We start from the raw sequence: 18,540 nt of genomic DNA on the forward strand, positions 1-18,540 counted from the left end.
AAATAAATAAAACATTAAAAAAAAAAAAGGAGAAGAAAATCAGAAAGGTCCATGGGGCGCCTGGGTGGCTCAGTTGGTTACACGTCTGACTTCAGCTCAGGTCATGATCTCGCAGTTCACAAGTTCAAGCCCTTGTCGGGCTCTGTGCTGACAGCTCAGAGCCTGGAGCTGCTTCTGATTCTGTGTCTCCCTCTCTCTCTGCCCCTCCCCCACGCGCACTCTGTTTCTCTTTCACAAATATAAACAAACATAAAAAAGAAAAAAAAGAAAACCTGAGAGATCCCAACAGGACAACGTCCCCTCCACCTACAGGAACCAGAGCAAAGTCCAAGGACACAGAATAAAGGAAATAGTAACAAAAAGAGCGCGCACATTGATGACATAGAAAAAGAAAAACAATAGGGAAGATCACTGAAACCCAAAGCTGCTTCTTTGAGAACATCCATATGAGTTTTAAACTTCTGTTCAGGCTGATCAAAAAGAAAGAGATGAGGCCACAGAGAAGGAATGAGAAACGGGAAGGCAGGACAGGTCATAACACGACGCCAACACACCCTGCACCTTGGGCGGCGTGGGCCACCCGCGCACAACGCAGGCCACAAGTGCTCACGTGACGGGGAACGTGGACCTGATTATCCCTCTGTCTATTGAAGAAATGCGATTTGTAGTTTAAAGTCTTCCCCCCACACACACACTCCACTGACCCTCCATAAAACTCCGGTGAATTCTACAAAGCATTTAAAGGAAGAATAATACGGATTCTCCACAAGAAGGAATTCAGGACCCACTGATTAGGAGGCCACCATCCTCCTGATAACCAAACCTGACACAGACATTATAAGGAAAAAAACTACAGACTGATATCTCTCACGGACATAGCTATAAAAATTGTGAACAAAAGTATGGCAAATGAATCCAATAATAGAGAAAAGGAAATATAAAATGACAGAGCACAATGCTGGCTTAACATCTGAATATCAATGAGTGTGATTCACCATATCCACAAGACGACCATCTGCATTGGTTTGGGAAAAACATTTGACAAAATCTAACATCCGCTTCTGATTAAACAGACCAACCTCTCCGCAAACTAGGAATGGGGGGGGGGCGCCTGGGGGCTCAGTCGGTTGAGCGTCCGACTTCAGCTCAGGTCATGATCTCACGGTTTGTGGGTTCGAGCCCTGCGTCGGGCTCTGTGCTGACAGATCAGAGCCTGGAGTCTGCTTCCGATTCTGTGTCTCCCTCTCTCTCTGACCCTCCCCTGCTCATGCTGTCTCTCTCTCAGAAATAAATAAAACATTAAAAAATAAAAAAAGGAATAGGAGGGAACGTCCGTAGCCTGATAAAGGCATCTACAGAAATCCTACAGCTCATATATTCAGTTTGGAAAGACTGAACTCTGGCCCCAATGGCAGGAACAGAGGGTGGGGCCTGATAGTTCTCACTCAGCTGCGTGCAGGGAGCCCAGCCATGCTATGAGACAAGACAGAGAGATAAAAAAACACAAAAATGGGAAGAGAAGTAAAAGTGCCCCTATTGTTCAGATGACAGCCCTGTTCACATAGAAAATTTGGGGACTTGGTTTTTCAAGACGGCGGAGCAGCATGGAAGTTCTCAGCTTGTCTCCTCCCTAAAATGCCGCTAGATCAGCACTAAGCCATTTCGCACACCTAGAAACTTGATCTGAGGATTAGCACAACCATATGCGTAACTGGAGCCACAGAACTGGGCAGGTACGAGGTGCGGAGAGGTGAACTGGGGGAGAGAGAAGCCCTGGAGGGTAGGGGGCTGGATTTGTGGAGAGGGGCCAGACACGGAGGGGGGCGGTTAGAGTACAGGAAAAACACGCCCCCTAAAAGCAGCTGGAGAGAAAGAGTGGAAACACCCAAAAGTGACTGAACAAGAAAGGAGAAAGGAGAGAGTTTCAGTACCATTAGGACTCCGTAAACAGGGGAGAGCAGGGTCAGAAATTCCGCAGCTCAATACCTGATACTCTAGCGGGAAGGGTGAATCCCCAGGAGCAGGCGGTGAGGTCCTAGGGGTCCTCAAGGTCCTTGGGCCACACGGGGAGAGGTTCCCCTGTTGAGAGGGGATTTGGTAGAGGCCATAAGGCTTCCCCACAGGCAAGAATAGCCACCTTTGCTGGTATTGGAACAAAGATGCCAGCGTGCGGTGAGACCTAGTGCTGGCTGCGTGTTGTGGTTTCCCATAACCTCTGAACCTCTGCATGACGGTCCCTGGGGCAAGCCGGCACCCGGCCATTGCTCAGCAAGAGGGTCAGGGCAGGTCCAAGCTGCAGGGTTCTCAGAAGTGAGGCGCTGGGAAACACAGCCCCATCCGAGATAAAATTCAGGAAGGAGGTGCTGCCTGGCAGGCTGATGGCTTGGATGTGGACAGTGTAGAAGCAAGGAGTGGACAGAAACCTGAGACAGAGGAGGGGTGCTTGGTTGAGGGTCGGTGAGAACACAGAGTTCCTGCACCAGAGACTAGGAAGCTGGGTGAAGCCATTTCCACTTCTCCCGCACATGCACACACACGCGTGAAGCCGGTTCCATCCCAGGAAGCTAAGCAGCGCCACCTAGTGGAGAACAGAGCCATTACGCCCATCCCGTCCAACTGTGCCAACCAAGCTCAGGCCCTAGAGGACGGCACACGGCTCTCCAGCTGCTCAGTGTATGGACTATAGATGCTTCATGGTTTCAGTTTTAGGGGAACCTGGATGCAACTTCATTCCGGTATCATTCCGTTCGCTCGTTCATCTATTTGTTTTTCTTTGTTTGTTTTTTGTTTCTGTTTTTGTTTAAATTGTTTTTTTTCTTTTTTCTTGGATAAAGAAAGAGAAAAATCTATTTTTTGTTTTCTTTAAAAATTTTTAATAATTCTTATTTCTGTTTTTAATTTTTTGTAAATTTTTTATTCTATTTAACTTTCTTCATTTCATCTTAGTCTATTTTGTTACATAGTTTTTAAAATTATAAACTTTTTCTTACATTTTTTCTTTCTTTTTGATCTTTTCTTTCCCCTTTTTCTCTATTCTATCAAGCTTCTTTCAACAACCAGACCCAAACACACCAAGATCTAGCTGCCTTTATTTGATTTTTTGTGTTGTTTTTCATTTTCATTTTTTATTTTACTAATTCTTTTGCTTCCTCTGAAATGACAAAAAGAAAAAATTCACCCCAAATGAAAGAACAGAAAGAAATGACAACCAGGCTCTTAATAAGCACAGATATAGCAAGATGGCTGAACTAGAATTTAGAATCATGATAATAAGAATACTAGCTGGGGTTGAAAAAAGGATAGACTCCCTTTCTGTGGAGATAAGAGTAGTAAAATCTAGTCAAGATGAAATTAAAATGCTATAACCGAGATGAAATCTTCAATGGATACCATGGTGGCAAGGATGGATGAAGCAGAGCAGCAAATGAGCGATATAGAAGACAAACTTATGGAGAATAATGAAGCAGAAAATAAGAGAGAAACTAAAGCAAAAGTGCACAATACAAGAATTGAGAATTCAGTGACTCACTAAAAAGGAATAACATCCAGGGGCACCTGGGTGAGTGAAACTTCCGACTTTGGCTCAGGTCATGATCTCCTGGTTTGTGAGTTCAAGCCCCACATGGGGCTCTGTGCTGGCAGTTCAGAGTCTGGAGCCTGCTTCAAATTCTGAGTCTCCCTCTCTCTCTGCCCCTCCCCCACTCATGCTTTGTCTGTCTGTCTGTATCTCTCTCTTTCTCTGTGTCTCTCTTTTTTTTTAATTTCTTTTAATGTTTTATTTATTTCTGAGAGAGAGAGAGAGACAGCGTGAGCAGGGGAGGGTCAGAGAGAGAGGGAGGCACAGAATCTGAAACAGGCTCCAGGCTCTGAGCTGTCAGCACAGAGCCTGACGTGGGACTCAAACCCACGAACCGTGAGATCATGACCTGAGCCAAAGTCAGACGCTCAACCAACTGAGCCACCCAGGCTCCCCTCTCTGTGTCTTAAAAATAAATGAACATTAAAATTTTTTCCAAAAATATTCTGTCTCTTTCTCCTTCTGCCCCTCTCCTAGCTCGTGTGCTCTCTCGCTCTCTCTCTTAAAAAAAGAAAAAAAAGGAATAACACCCAAATCACAGGAGTCCCATAGTATGAAGAGGAAAAAAAAGGGTCAGAAGATTTATGTGAGCAAATTATAGCAGAAAACTTTCCTAACCTGAGGAAAGACACAGATGTCAAAATCCAAGAAGCACAGAGAACTCCCGTTAGATTCAACAAAAACTGACCATCACCAAGGCATATCATATTCAAAGTCACAAAATATACAGACAAGGAAAGAATTATTAAAGCAGAAAGGGGGAAAGTCCTTAGCTTATAAGGGGAGACAGATCAGGTTCACAACAGACTTATCCACAGAAACGTGGCAGGCCAGAAAGGACTGGCAGGATATATTCAATGTGATGAACTGGAAAAATATGCAGCCAAGAAGTCTTTATCCAACAAGGGTTGTCATTCAGAATAGAAGGAAAGATAAAGTATTTCCCAGACAAACAAAACCTAAAGGAGTTTGTGACCACTAAACCAGCCCTGCAAGAAATTTTAAGAAGAACTTGTTGAGTGGAGAAAAGACGAAACAAAACAAAAAAGACCAAAAGCAACAAAGACTAGAAAGAACCAGAGATCATCTCCAGAAACTCCGACTCTACAAGCAACACATTGACACTAAATTCATATCTTTCAGTACTCACTCTAAATGTCAATGGACTAAAGGCTCCAATCATAAGACATAGGGTATCAGAATGGATAATAAAACAAGATCCATCTATACGTTGTTTATAAGACACCATTTTAGGCTTAAAGTCACCTTCAGATCGAAAATAAGGGGATGGAGAATCATTTATCATGCTAGTGGTCACCAAAATAAAGCTGGAGTAGCCATACTTATACCAGACAATTTAGATCTTAAAATAAAGACTGTAACAAGAGGGGCGCCTGGGTGGCTCAGTCAGTTAAGCATCTGGCTTCTGCTCAGGTCATGACCTCGCAGTTCATGGGTTCGAGCCCCGTGTTGGATTCTGTGCTGACAACTCAGAGCCTGGAGCCTGTTTCAGATTCTGTGTCTCCCTCACTTTCTGCCCCTCCCCCACTCATCCTCTGTCTCTCTCTGTCTCAAAAATAAATAAACTGTAAAAAAAGAAAAACAAACAAAAACAATTTTTTAAAAAGGCTGTAACAAGAGATGAAGAAGGGCATTATATTATAATTAAGGGGTTTATCCACCAAGAAGATCTAACAGTTGTAAACATTTATGCTCTAAACATGAAAGCACCCAATATATAGATCAATTAGTCACAAACATAAAGAAATTCATTGATAATAATACCATAATAGTAGGGGACTCCAACACCCCGCTTATAGCAATGGACAGATCATCTAACGGAAAATCAGCAAAAAAACAATGGCGTTGAATGACACACTGGGCCAGATGGACTTAGCAGATATATTTAGAACATTTCATCCTAAAGCAGGGGTCACACATTCTTCTCAAGTGCACACGGAACACTCTCCAGAACAGGTCACATACTGGGACACAAATCAGCCTCAACAAGTACAAAAAGATCAAGATCATACCTTGCATATTTTCAGACCACAAAGCTATGAAACTCGAAATCAACCACAAGAAAAAATTTGGAAAGACAATGAATACCTGGAGATTAAAGAACCTCCTACTAAAGAATGAATGGGTGAACCAAGAAATTAAAGAGGAAATTTCAAAGTCCACGGAAGCCAATGAAAAGGAAATCCCCTGGGATGGAGCACAGGCGGCCCTAAGAAGGAAGTACATAGCAATCCCGGCCTTCCTGGAGAAGGAGGAAAGGTCTCAGAGATGCACAATCTAACCTTAGGGATGATGTTGACAGAAGATGTGTAAGAGCTGTCTGCTCTGAAGGCTACAAAACATCGCTGAAATGCATTTCTAAGGGCATCAGCGGATGGAGAGGTATGCCGTTCTCATGGATGGGCAGACTTAATGCTAAGATGTGGGGGTGCCTGGGGGACTCAGTCAGTCGGGTGTCCAACTTCGATTCAGGTCATGATCTCAAGGCTTGTGAATTCGAGCCCCCCATCGGACTCTGCTGTTAGCACAGAGCCTGCTTTGGATCCCCCGTCCTCCCCTCTCTTTCTGCCCCTCCCCAATTTGTGCGCAATTTGTGTCTCTCTCAAAAATAAACATTAAAAAATAATAAGATGTAAATTCTCCTTGAACTGATTTGTGGATTAGGTGCTGTCCCAGCCCATAACCCAAGGGCATAGTTCATGAAGACTTAGGAGACTAACTCTGAAATGTATATGGAAATGCAAAGGATCTAAAATCGCTAAGACCATTTTGAAACGAAGTCAAAAGTCACGCGACCCGACTTTAGGGCTTAATATACTCACAACCATGTGGTGAGGTTGTCAAGACAGACATACGGACTGATGGACAGGGTTGCACTCAGAACAGACCCTATGTGTATGGTCAGTTGACTTTACACAAAGGTACTAAATGGTATCAATGGAGAGAGGATAACAGTTTTGACCACGGAGGCCAGACACGAGCAGGCTTGAACTTCAGCCCGGGCGTCACACTGCGGTGAAGATGAGAGCGCGGTGGGTCACGGTCTGAGAGCTACACCAGAGGAAATCTTAGGGACTTTGGCTATGGGCAGGCATTTCTTAAAAAACACAGACTGCGAGAAGAAATTGGTAAACTGGCTTCATCAAAAACTAAAACGTTTGCTCTTTACAAAACAATGTTATAAAATGAAAAGACGAGCCAGATTGGGCTGGCGCGCGTGTGGAGCAGCCGGAGCCTTCTTCCACTGCCGGTGGGAATGTGGCCGATTGCCCTCTTTGGAGGGCAGTTTGGGGTCCCCTTTAACAGAAGCACCCCTCCATCACCTGCCCCGAGGATTCCACTCCTGAGGTGTATCCAAGTGAGGTGTGAGCGTCTGTCCACGCAAAGACCTGACACGATTGCCCACAGCGACATTCCTCTTGAGGCTCAGGCGTGGGAGCCTCCCAGGTGCGCATCAGCAGGTGCGTGGGTGGAAGGGCCACGGGTGGATGTGGCCGTTCAGCGCAGTCCTGTCAGCAGTAGGGGGAGCGCATGACTGGGGCCCCCGCGGCAGGGGTGTGACTCTGGATCCTGCTGAGGAAAGAAACCCGCAACGAAAGACCATGTGCTGTGAGATCCCATTTGGTCCAGTTCTAGAAAGGGTGGGCTGACGTATGCGTGGCATTTCCAGGCTGGAGCAGCGGCGAATCGCTCTGTTACACACAGGAACAGAGCATGGGCAGAGCCCGCTGTGGTTGCTTGGGGTGGGGTGTGCGAGGGAGGGGGAGGGGCATACAAAGGGGAGCAGGCAGCTTTGCGGGTGATGGGTGTGCTCGCTGTCTTGGTCGCGGTGATGATTTTGGGCACAGAGCGTGTGAATCTCATCACGGTGTCCACTGTAGGTGTGTCCACTTTATCGAACTTCAGATATGCCCTGGCCAAGCTGAGCAGAGACCGAGGATGTTAGATGGTGACAAAGCCGTGGGGTTGGGGGGGCTCCATGCGTGGGCCGCACGTGGGCAAACCTGGGGGCGTGGGTGCCTCGGATGGCGGCTCCTAATTTCGGTGGTGGAGACACAGACGCCGGCCACGCGGGCACTGTCCCCCAGCAGGCCTGGGAAGTTGCTGCTGTGGTCCCCAGGCCACGCGGGGCCCTGCTTCTGCTCCGGGCTGGGCCCCACATCTCTGCCGTCCCTCAGCCAAGCACCCTGTCCGGACCCCCGCCAGCCAGGGCTCCTTGCCGGCACTTGGGTCAGGGCTCTGTCAGCCCACAGTGAAGCCTCAGAGTGTGGTGGCTGCCCGGGAGGGGGTGCAGCCCCCGAAGCCTCTGGTCCTCCTAGGAGGGGGCAGGCTGCTTGCTTGGGCATCTGTGGGGTGCTGGGAACTCATAGGGACACAATGATTCCAATTGCCCAGATCCAGGCAGCAAACCTGGAACCCTGGCAGGCAGCCTAGAACCCGAGAAGGGGGCCTAGAACCTGGGCAGGGGGCCTAGAACCCTGGAAGGTGGCCTAGAGTCTGGGCAGCAGGGCCTAGAACCCAAGGAGGGGGCGTAGAACCCAGGCAGATGGCCTAGAACCTGGGCAGGGGACCTAGAGCCCAGGAAGCAGGGCCTAGAACCCAGGCAGGGGGCTTAGAACACGGACAGTGGGGCCTAGAGCCTGAGCAGCAGGGCCTAGAACCCAGGCAAGGGGCCTAGAACATGGGAAGTGGAGTCTAGAACCCAGGCAGTGGTGTTTAGAACCCGGGCAGGTGGCCTAGAACCTGGGGCAGCAGGGCCTAGAACCCAAACAGGGGACCTAGAACCCGGGCAGCAGGGCCTAGAACCCAGGCAGCAGGGCCTACAGTCCGGGGATCTAAACTAGAACCCAGGCAGCAGGGCCCAGAGCCAGGCAACAGGGCCAAGGTAAATTTACCTACCTTGGGGTGACAGCATCCAGGTGAGCTCAGCAGCCCCCTTTGCCAACGTCCTCAGAGTGGAGGTGGGGTGTGTGTGTGTGTGTGTGTGTGTGTGTGTGTGTGTGTGTGTGTCCTGACCATTTGGGTCGCAGGCCCTCTGCCCTGTGCTCCCACTCAGGCCTTTCCCAGGAGCGTCCTCTTCTGGGGCTGCAGAGGGGTGCCCGGTGAGGGGTGCCCGCTGAGGGGTGCCCGGCGGCGTCTCCGCTGAGAGTGAGGAGTGACAGTGTTTCACGCATCCTGCATGAGGCCAAGACTGGCCCCAGGTGACAGGCCCCAGGCCCTGGGGGCCTGTGAGGCTGGATGGCCCTCTCCCTGCCCCCTGCACTCCTGAAATAGGAACACACAAGCACACCCGTTTTCAATCATTTATTCCCATGCAGAGGTCCAAGTAGAAAAATAAATGGAAACCCAACAGAACGACTGTAAAATCAGAAGGGATCAGAACGCCTCTGGCTTCTGCCTTCCTGCCGCTCGGAGAGGTACGGCCTCCCGTGTGGGGGCGGGGGGTCCAGGCCATCAGCTCTCCCTGCTTGCAGGACACTCCGCGGCGGCCCCCAGCCCAGGGTGCCAGAACCTCCCGGTCACAGCGAGGGACGGGCTGCGGGATCCCCCAGTCGGGGAGAGGAAGGGAGGGGCCTGGAAGTGCCCGGGGCAGGGGATGGGCGCGTCACAGGCTGGGGGCTCCGAGGAGGGCGAGGAGGGCGAGGAGGCCGAGGGCCAGCGCCAGGCCAAGGCCGGGACCGGCGAGCGGGCCGCGGGCGCCGTTCTGCAGGCTCCTGTTGCACAGGTCGCCCTGACAGCACAGGGTGGCCGTGGCGCCGCTGCTGACCTGGCCCGGGAGGCTGTGCGTGGGCGTGCACCACTCCACGCAGTCCTTCTCCACCAGGTTCCCCCGCAGCGGCTCCACTGCGGACAGAGGGGCTCAGTCGGGCTGGGCGGCCGCCTCTGACCCCCACCCCCATGCATCTAGCCTCCACGGCACCCCAAGTCCCGGCTCCTGGCCCCTATCGCCCCCGCGACCCACCGACTATCACCGACATGCTCCCGCCAACCTCCCACCGATGCCCGCCCCCGACCCCTGGGGCACCCGACCAGAGCTCTGGGGGGCCCTGCAGGGCCCCCTTCCCTGGCTCTGCGCTCGCGGGTCCCTCACCCCTGGTCGTGGTCCTGCAGTACTGCATGCCGGCCGCGCAGCTCTGAGGCTTCTCACAGTTGGCGGAGCTGGAGCACACGTGGCAGCGGAGAGCAAGGGCTGGGGGGCGGGAGGCACAGGGCTCAGTGTCTGGACAGAGCCCTCTGCCCCCCCCACCCCACCCCCCGCGCCAGGCCCCTCCTGCGCCCAGGCCCTGCCAGGGCTCCTGTCCTGAACACAGCCTCCGGAGTCAGGAGACGACAGTCCTTGGCTGCCTGGACCCCGGCACCCCTCGTGCCAGAGGAGGGGCCTGTGCTGGTGAGCTGGAGAGCCAGTGGTACGGGGTACACTGGGGACCCTTCCCCGGGGGCATCCCAGAGCTCTGACACTTGCTAAGAGCAGCTCACAGGACGACTGCTGGCCCCTCCAGGGGCTGCCCCCCATGGGCAGCAATGGCCGTGAGGACCGGAGTCACGGCGCAGGGCTTCAGCCGGACCTCGCTGAGCCGGTGGGAGGAGGGGCTTCCCCGGGGACAGGGGCTGGATGACCCGGGCGTTGGTCTTTCCCCGGGGGAGGCATCTCAAGACCCCTCCCAGCCTCTCCCCCTCTGCGTTTCCGACCCCATGGGCTGATGCGAAGATTCTGCGATATTTGAGGTCTGATGCCACTAAGTTAAGATGTGGGTTCGTTTCGTTTGAAATCCTGAGTCCAGCATCCTGTCCAGGACTCTCTGAGCCCAGAGGTCAGTAACCCCAGGCTTCCAGGGGGCGTCCCGCAGACCCAAGCTGCCCCCCACCCTCGGCCCTTCCTGCCTCACCCACCTGGCCCAGCGGCTACAGCCAGCGCGACGAGGAGCAGCAGGACCCTCTTCATCTCGGGGTGTCTCTGGGAGCAGTGGGGGCCCCTCCTCTCCGGAGGCCTTATAGCTGGGGCAGGCGCCAGTGGGAGGGATCGAGATGGGGAGGCAGCCAGGCTGTGGCATCCGCCCGCCCCACCCTGGCTGGTCCACACCCACCCGCCCAGCGAGGGCCTGCCCCTGCCACCTGGAGGGACCTCTGCCCCGGCTGCCTGCCCCCCGGGGCAGGGGGACCCACCCCCCACCTCCAGGCTAGGGACAGAGGCCCCAGCTGGCTCTGCAGCTCCCGGCCTCATCTTCCTCCCTCTCTGTCTGTCCCTAGATCGCTTTGTCTCAGAGCTGCCACTTCCTCCCTTGTGTCCCCCACCCTCGGATGAGGTCAACAGGGTCACAAGCCTGCGCAGGTGCCCTGTGGCTGCCCAGGGCTGCGCCCCCGGCGCTGGCCCTGCCTTCCTGTGCTCGGGGCTCAGGATCACCAGGTCTACCCATGGAGCCCGGGGGAAAGGACTCTCGGAAGCAAGGCATCGTGCTGAGATGTGAGGATCTCGGGGGTGAGGAGAGGAAGCGGCCGTCCCGGAGCGGGGTAGGCAGCAGGCGAAGCGCACAGGGGGCTGGACGTGCCTGCGGAGGTGAGCCCTGGGCCAGGCGCGCGGCCTGGCGCGTCGGGGGAGGGCAGGGGCTGGCTCACCAACTGGGAGAAACTGAGGGCCCCTCAAGTCTCCACTAGCCCTTCCTCCCGCCCTCCCATCAGGGACGCTGCCCCCCGTGCCCTGCGCCCCGCCCTCCCGGAGGAGCCCCAGCCTTCGTCCTGCTCTGGGACTGAGGCTCTGCGCCTCTTGCCCTGGTCCCCGAGGGCAGGGAGCTCTTCCAGGCCAGGAGCCGTGGGTGCCCCTAACTTCACCTCACAGTGCTCGCGGGGACGGGGCCTTGGCCCCAAGCACAGGGGCTCGCCTCCCCCCCCCCCCCCCCCCCCGCCCCCNNNCTGCTGCTCTGCTGTGCCAGCCGCCCCTGCCGGGTGGTGCGGGCAGGCCCTCCCGAGGCCTCACCCGGTCCCTGCCCTGGCAGGCCGTGCCCACTGTGCGGTGCGCAGGCCCCGAGCACGGACGCAGATCGGCCCCTCCCCTGCCGCAGCCCCATCCCTGCAAGTACTGGAGGGCCCGCTGCGGGGAGCGTGGCCCGGGCTCCTGGGAGGGCAGGGGTCAGGGCCAGCCTCCAGCTCTGCGGGCTCAGGCTGGGGAGGTCTGCGACGCCTTGGCCCTTCTTCCCGGCACAGCCCTGGGCCTCCCCTCTCCCCTGACACGTGGGGTAAAGTTGGGGCTCCATCTGGGTGCCGGGGGTCCAAGGAGGTGTGCCTGACACTGTGTGCTGTGCTCCCTAAAGAGGTCCCTGGACCTGGTGGGAACCGGCCAAGGATGGGGGCTGCTGGGGCCTTCGTTCTGGGAGCCCGGGGGGGAGGGGTGTGAGCGGGGGCCCTGAGGCAGCCTCACATCAGCATCCTGAGCCTGTCCCACAGGCTGGGCCTTGTGTAGCACAGCCGGGGTCTCTCTTGACAAGGCAGGTGATGTGGGGGCTCCAGGCCCACATCCAGACAGAGCAAGTCACCCCAGGCTCGGGCCTTCCCGAATTCGGTCCACGGCCACTTGCGGGCAGGCGGATGCTCTCAGGGGAGGTGCCCCCGGGGCCTTGGGAAGCAGGACATAGGGCTCGGTGACAGGGTGGTGACTGGCAGGGGGTGGCAGATGGGGAGGGGTGACTCACTGAAGCCAAGGGGCATGGAAGCTACTGGAAAAACAAGTTTGGGGGATGGGTTTCCTGTAGGGCCCGGTAGAGCTACGGGGTCCAGGGCTGCCGGGCAGTCCCGGAGTGGAAGTTCAGACGTGAGGTCCCCAGGGCAGCAGGGTCCCCTCCCCTGGGGCTGCACGGGCCACCTCGGGCTTCACTGTGGCCATGTGCCCTGGAGGCAGGGACAGACACTTACGGAAGCAGACGTGGCAGCTGGGTCCTGGCCCCACGGGCAAAGTGGGCCTTTCCCACGGCAGGAGCTCCCTGAGACCTAGGAGTCTTTGGAAGTGCAGTTGGGGAGGGCTTCCTGCAGGTGGGGGCCTGATTGCCCTGATCTTGGAGGCAGATTTCAAGAGAGAGAGGAGCCACCATGGCCCCTTAAGTTGGGCCCCTTCCAGCGTCCTTTTACTGGTGAGGAAATGAGGTCCCGAGAGGGCCCCATGGGCAGGTCACCCGGCAGTGACGTGACACCCGACATTTCCGTGCCTGTGGCCTCGCCTCCTGTCCTTCCTCATCCTCTGGAGAAAACGGCCGCTCTCCGGAACCCCAGCCCCCTCACCCAGGCCCTGGAGCCAGCGGGTCCCTGGGCCTGCAGGTGCCGCAGAAACATCGGCTAGAAGAGGTCATGGAGGGGCACAGCCGAGGGTGCTACCTCCCCCACCCTCAGCCCTGCCTGCTTTCTGAGCTCGGCGGGCCAGGCCAGGCCAGCTGCCCCAGACCTCCGCCTGCAGTGTGCCCTCCCTGCCCCCGCCCTGCCCCCAGCTTGCCTTCCACCGCCCCTGCGTCTCAGCCTTGGGTGGGGGGAGGGACAGGAATCAAGGCCTAGCCTTCCAGGCTGGAGAGGTCTCTGGGGTCACACAAAGGGTGTGAGTGGCCCAGAGAAGGAAGCACCTGGCTCAGCGTGTCACAGGGGCCACCCCAGTCCTTCTGAAAGTGAAGCCAGCGGAGGCCGTCGGGCCCTGCCTTGGGCGGAAGGGGAGCATCAGTGTGGGCCAGCCGGGTTCCCCACTGGGTTCGTCCCCAGGCCCCAGGCTTGGGGACAAGGCTCCTTCAGTCACAGGTTGCATTACAGGGGGTGTGCGCGGCCACACGCAGGGGGACACTGCACATCTCCGCCACTCCCCGTTAGCAGCGCCCACCACACACCCCATGCTCCGGGCACAACGGGGACGGACAGGAGAGACAGGGCCAGCCCTCGGGACCCCTGGATGAGCCGGGGAGATGGGGCACAGGCAAGGGTACCCCATGTGAGTGGGCGACCAAGGAGGCCAAGAGATGGGGCTCCTGAGGACAGAGCAAAGACAAGGGGCAGGGCCTGGCTCTGGGCCCCCGGTGGCCCCTGGCACGCCATCGCCCTCTCCCATCCCTCCCTCCCCAGCGGGGCTGAGGTGACTACCCCATGAGTCAGGCAGTGGAGGGATACAGTGTCTCCCTGCGGCCTTCGTCCCCCGTTCACACACTCAGGGCCTCCCTCAGGTGACGCAGCGAGAGCCCGGCCCAGGACCACCCAGCCAGCAGGTGGCCGGCGGGAACTGGCCTGGGCCTGCCCTCCCCTCTGTCCCTCCCGGCCTGGGGCTCTTACCCCACGCCCCGGCCTCCCGACTCCTCCCTCATGTGCCGGAGACTCACCTTTACACACAGGGCCACAGGCCTAGACACGGGTCCCTCTCACCGGCTTCCCAGGGCCCGGCCTGCCCCACCTGCCCTGCGCCGTCCCCTGGGACCATGGCCACCGGTGTGGGGCCTCCCTTTCCTGCTCTGCCAGAGTGCAAATCCAGGGAGCAGCCACACGGGCAGCCCTTCCCTGCCTTGGGGTGCAGCCTGTCCCCCAGGAATGGCTGGACTGGAGCCCTGGGCTCCCGAGGGCCAGTAGAGACACACCAGTTCTCAGGCCTGGCAGGCTGCGCCCCTGCAGGAGGCCCCGCACCGGCTCCCAGGACCAGCGCCGGGCCCTCCAACAGAAGTCTGACGTGGGCCCTGCCCATCAGCATCTCTGGCTGTGTCCCTGAGAGGCACTGGGATTCAGGCGACCGGGTGATGGGGGGACGCTCTCCGAGTGGGGCGTGAGGACTGTGCCCTTCCCTGAGGGAGAGGAAGAAGGCCTGCAGACGAGCGGGAGCACCGAGCTGCAGAACCACAGCAACCCTGGCGACCTCGGAGCCCCCTGACCTCAGGCTCTCAGCAGCATGGGCTTGCAGAACACGGAGGCCCAGAATCACAGAGCCCGAAGCACCCGAGACCCAGGTGCCCTGGGGGGGGTTCATTCTCTCCGTGTTAGGATAAGCTCCCTCTAGGGTTTGAGAAAAGGACAAATGTTCTCATGTTGCACCCCTAGGTTCTCCCTTCTGCTGTGCCACTACTCACTGCTCCTCCTGCCATAGCCTGAGCTTGTGGCTCTAAACCCTTGAGCTCCATGATAGCGTGGGGTGTAAGTTCCACGGTGGGGAACACCTACCACCTACATAATCCACTCATCTGTTACTTATCCGTCCATTAATCCATCCACCATCTAACCAGCCAGCCCTGTATCCATCCATTCATCCATCTTCCATCCATCCATCCATCCACCCATCCATCCATCCATTCGTCCAACCATTTATCATCCATCTATTTATCCATCGTCCACCCATGATCAATCCATCTACCCACTGTCCACACTCATCATCCATCCATCAATTTATTATCCATCCATTTATCCATTCATCTACCCACCATCCACTCATCCATCCATCCATCCATCCATTATCCACTCATCCATCCACCCATCCATCCATTTATCATCCATCTATTTGTCCATCATCCACCCATGATCCATCCATCTACACACCATCCACTCTTCTTCCATCATCCATCNATTCATCCATCCATCCATCCATCCATCCACCCACCCATGCATCCATCCACTCATCCACTCGTACAACTTATGTATCCTGGAGGAGATAGTTACAGTGATGTCTCTGCCTCCTGTCCCCTCTTCTCTTTCTCATTCACATACACACCTGCCTCTGCCAAGAGAAAATAGTAATTCTCAAAGACTGTGGAGTGAAACCCAGGGGGGCCTCTGACAGCCCTAGGTCCGCAAGTGTTTGGCAGGCAGCTCTGGGGTTTGCAACACCCAACATGCAGACACACAGTCTTTCCCTAAGATTATATACTGATTTGAGGGTGGCTTTCAGAAGACATCACTGATCCCAACACTTACGAGAGAAAAAAGTCCCCTGTGTGTATCATGTGTCCTGTCAGTCCGTCTGTGTGTCTTTGGCACTGGTACCTCTTACACACAGCAGCGAAAATTCCTTTCCTTAACAGCCCCCACCCTCTCATCTGCCCCTTGTCTCTTGGGAACAGGAAATGAACCCTTGTTGGGTCCCGTCACCCTCACTAAAACCCTGCTGGGACAACCACGTTAAAAAAAGATTTTGGGGTTGGGGGGGCACCTGGGTGGCTCGGTTGGTTGGGTGTCTGCTTCTTGATTTTCGCTCAGGTCATGATCTCACAGTTCGTGGGATCTGGCCCCACATCAGGTTCTGCGCTGGGCGTGGAGCCTGCTTGGGATTATCTCTCCCTCTCTCCTCTCTTCTCCTCCCTCCCCCCAAATAAAGAAACATTTAAAAAACAGATTTTTAGCAAGAGCGGATGAGGTTCTCGGGTGGACCACTCTCCTCCCCAGTATGTGGGTGGGGGGGGGCTTCAATCTTCCGATGAGACCCGGACTTCAGAGGTGGGCAGCCTCTTTCCAACTCTGCACTTTATAGACGAGGTCCCGGGCACTTGTCAGGGTACGAGATAATGGGAGCTGGCAGCATCTGCATCGGCAGGTGGGCTGGGAGCGGGTGGTACGCTGTCCTCACATGGCCTAGACACCGAGGACACTCGGTCCCTGTCCCAGGGCCTCAGGCAGATGCTGAGCTGTGACTCTGGAGCAGCTCAGCACAGCCACTCCCTGCTTAGCCTGCTGGCCTCGGGGGCTCAGCCTTGGCGCCTGGCCCCGGTTCCGGGGATCGCATGCAGTTGCAACCTGCTCTGGGTGTGGGGCCAGGCCCCCTGGGCAGGAGGTGGGTCCTGAGGTGTGTCATCTCTACCTGGGACTATTACGTAAGGATGGACAAGGGCTGCTACCTGGGGACCAGAAGACACCGGGGCGCGACACAGGGAGACCCAGGAACCCCCCAGGGCCGAGCGCAGGGCAGAGGCCCAGCTCCCGACTGTGACACCAGGCACGCAGAGCCAGGAGGAAGGCCACTGGCTGCAGCTGGGCGCCACTCGGCATGTCAGCCAAGTTCTCCGAGCTCCCGCTGCCTCCCCGCCTTCCTGCAGGAAGAACAAGTCAAAGACTGTGTCCCCGGCTGTGGCCCCATGCCCACCCAGCCCCCAAACGCTCCTCCCTGAGGATCAAGCCCAGCTTCTCACAAATCCTGCTCTGTGACCCACCTGCTGCCCACCTTTAGCGTCCCCACGGCCTGGGTCTCCGTGCAGCCCCCCGCCCTTCCTTACTTCTGGGCCTTTGCACCTTTTGTCCTCACTGGCTTCCAAGGGACGGGATCACAGTCGTCACCTCCCCCTCTGAGAGCCTAGTGACCTCTCCAGCACCCCACGCTCCCCCACAGGCCTGGTAAGGAGCTGTGGGCCCACGTGTGTCCTGCTACAGGTCTGCGGTGCCCCAGGGCCCACGCGATCCTGGTACGTGCTGGGCGCTGAGCGCCCACTGACTGGATGACTGTGGGGAAGCCGTGGGCGCTGGGGGGAGGCAGAGAGAATTCAGGCTTTGGGGCAGACCACGCTGCCAGCCCAGAATTAAGTCTGAAAAGCCGTTTGTGCGTCAGGGTCCTCCTCTGGGAAACTGACATCCTCCTATGGAAATGTCTCTTGGCCGCACCTCGACTTCGGAATGTCAACGTCTTGGAGGAGACCGCAGGCGGTCACGTGGCACCCAGTGTGGGTTCTGCTGGGACTGTACTTGCTCTAGCGGGGAGGCTGGTCCGACAGGAGTTAAGAGAGGGACTTTCCACTCTCCTTGAGGAAGAAACCCCAAACTTCCAAGGCCGGGTGGGGTGGCCCAACCCGGAGCCTGTTTTGTCCCTGAGATGGCCACTTCACACGGACTTCATGCCTACCCCCTCCTGCGCCCCTGGAGCCCGGCAGGTCTGGCCATGAAGGGAAGCTGACTGGCGCCTCAGGGGGTCCCCAAGGGACTCCTGACATCCATGTTTCAAGGCGGGGCCCCCTCAGCCCACCTTGTCCTCCAGGGTGTGGGCAGAGCCTCAGAGAGCCTGCAGGAGGGGCGGGCCCCTGCCCCGGCCAGCTGGGGACCCTAAACCCGAACCATCACAGCGCCCATGTCCGGGCACTTGAGCTGTAGGAGCTGAGCTCTGCCGGGGGGTGTGCGTTTGCCTCTGGGACCCCCGAGGGATGTGAGGGGCAGCCACGTGGGGGGAGGGAAAGGACTCAGGACCTGCGAGGAGAGGAGGCAGGTGGGCCAGGGCAGGGCCCCGGGGCTAGGAGTGGGGTGGCCCCGAGAGAGCTGTGGGTGCAGGGACCTGTGTGCGGTCAGGGGAGAGGCCCTGGGCAGGGGTGAGGGAGGAGAGGGAGGCTGGGGCCTCTGGCCTTGCCGCACAAGAAGAGCCCTGGGTGCCCTGCGGGGCCCTGACTGGGGGTGCAGGATGGTGGGAGTTGTGGGGCACACCGCAGGGCTGACCCCGGATGCGGATGCCGGGAACCCCCCGGGAGCCCGTAGGCCGAGCGGGGGGATGGATGCTTGTTGGACGCTGAGGAGACTGCTTCCTGCTCTCTGACTTCATGCCTGGAGAATGCTACCACCCTCTATAGAGTGCCCCCTGCCTGATCCTGAGGTGCAGGGGAGACCCCCCAAAAATTCAACACATCGGAAAATAGGGGCAGGATGCACAGCTTTATTCTCATCCATGAGCTGCTAGGAGGAGGCCTGGCCGTGTGCGCCTCCGGGGTGGGACAGCCCCCTGTGCCCAGTGGGAACACAGGCACCCACAGTGGGCAGCCAGGGGAGCGGGAACAGGCCCGCCGTCACTGGCGGGGACCGGAGGTGGGGGCGAGGCCGCCTTCTGGAAGCCCTTGTCCCCTGTCCTGACTTGGGGCGGCCCTGTAGGCTCTGAAGCGGTCCGGGGCTCCCAGGAGGCCCGGGTGGGAGGCGCTTGTGAGGAGTGAATTCGCCCCGGAGGTGTGAGTGAGCAGCGGAAGGCGTGGCGGGTCGGGGCACGT

The 18,540-nt window shown here is 56.9% G+C and overlaps 1 protein-coding gene and 1 non-coding gene across 4 annotated transcripts; both read right to left on the reverse strand.

The window, feature by feature from the left end:
• Positions 1-3,883: 3,883 nt before the first annotated feature.
• Positions 3,884-3,968, reverse strand: TRNAQ-UUG (transfer RNA glutamine (anticodon UUG)). Its single transcript has one exon. It is a non-coding gene; the product is annotated as a tRNA-Gln (tRNA).
• Positions 3,969-8,893: 4,925 nt separating this feature from the next.
• LY6D (lymphocyte antigen 6 family member D) lies at positions 8,894-12,710 on the reverse strand. Of its 3 annotated transcripts, none has more exons than XM_077749976.1 (5): positions 12,503-12,710; positions 12,012-12,206; positions 10,490-10,594; positions 9,690-9,788; positions 8,894-9,442 (listed from the first exon to the last, which is right to left on the reverse strand). In XM_077749976.1, exons 3-5 carry the CDS (start codon positions 10,539-10,541, stop codon positions 9,204-9,206), a joined length of 390 nt encoding a protein of 129 aa, XP_077606102.1. In that variant the 5' UTR covers positions 10,542-10,594; positions 12,012-12,206; positions 12,503-12,710; the 3' UTR covers positions 8,894-9,203. The 3 variants fall into 3 exon arrangements, with proteins under 3 accessions (XP_077606102.1, XP_077606101.1, XP_077606103.1); XM_077749975.1 differs by having other exon boundaries at positions 10,490-11,178; XM_077749977.1 differs by lacking the exon at positions 12,012-12,206.
• Between the last annotated feature and the right edge of the window lie 5,830 nt (positions 12,711-18,540).

The sequence above is a fragment of the Crocuta crocuta genome, unplaced genomic scaffold (assembly GCF_008692635.1).
Source record: "Crocuta crocuta isolate KB4526 unplaced genomic scaffold, BGI_CrCroc_1.0 scaffold119, whole genome shotgun sequence".
In the NCBI taxonomy this organism is placed as follows: domain Eukaryota; kingdom Metazoa; phylum Chordata; class Mammalia; order Carnivora; family Hyaenidae; genus Crocuta; species Crocuta crocuta.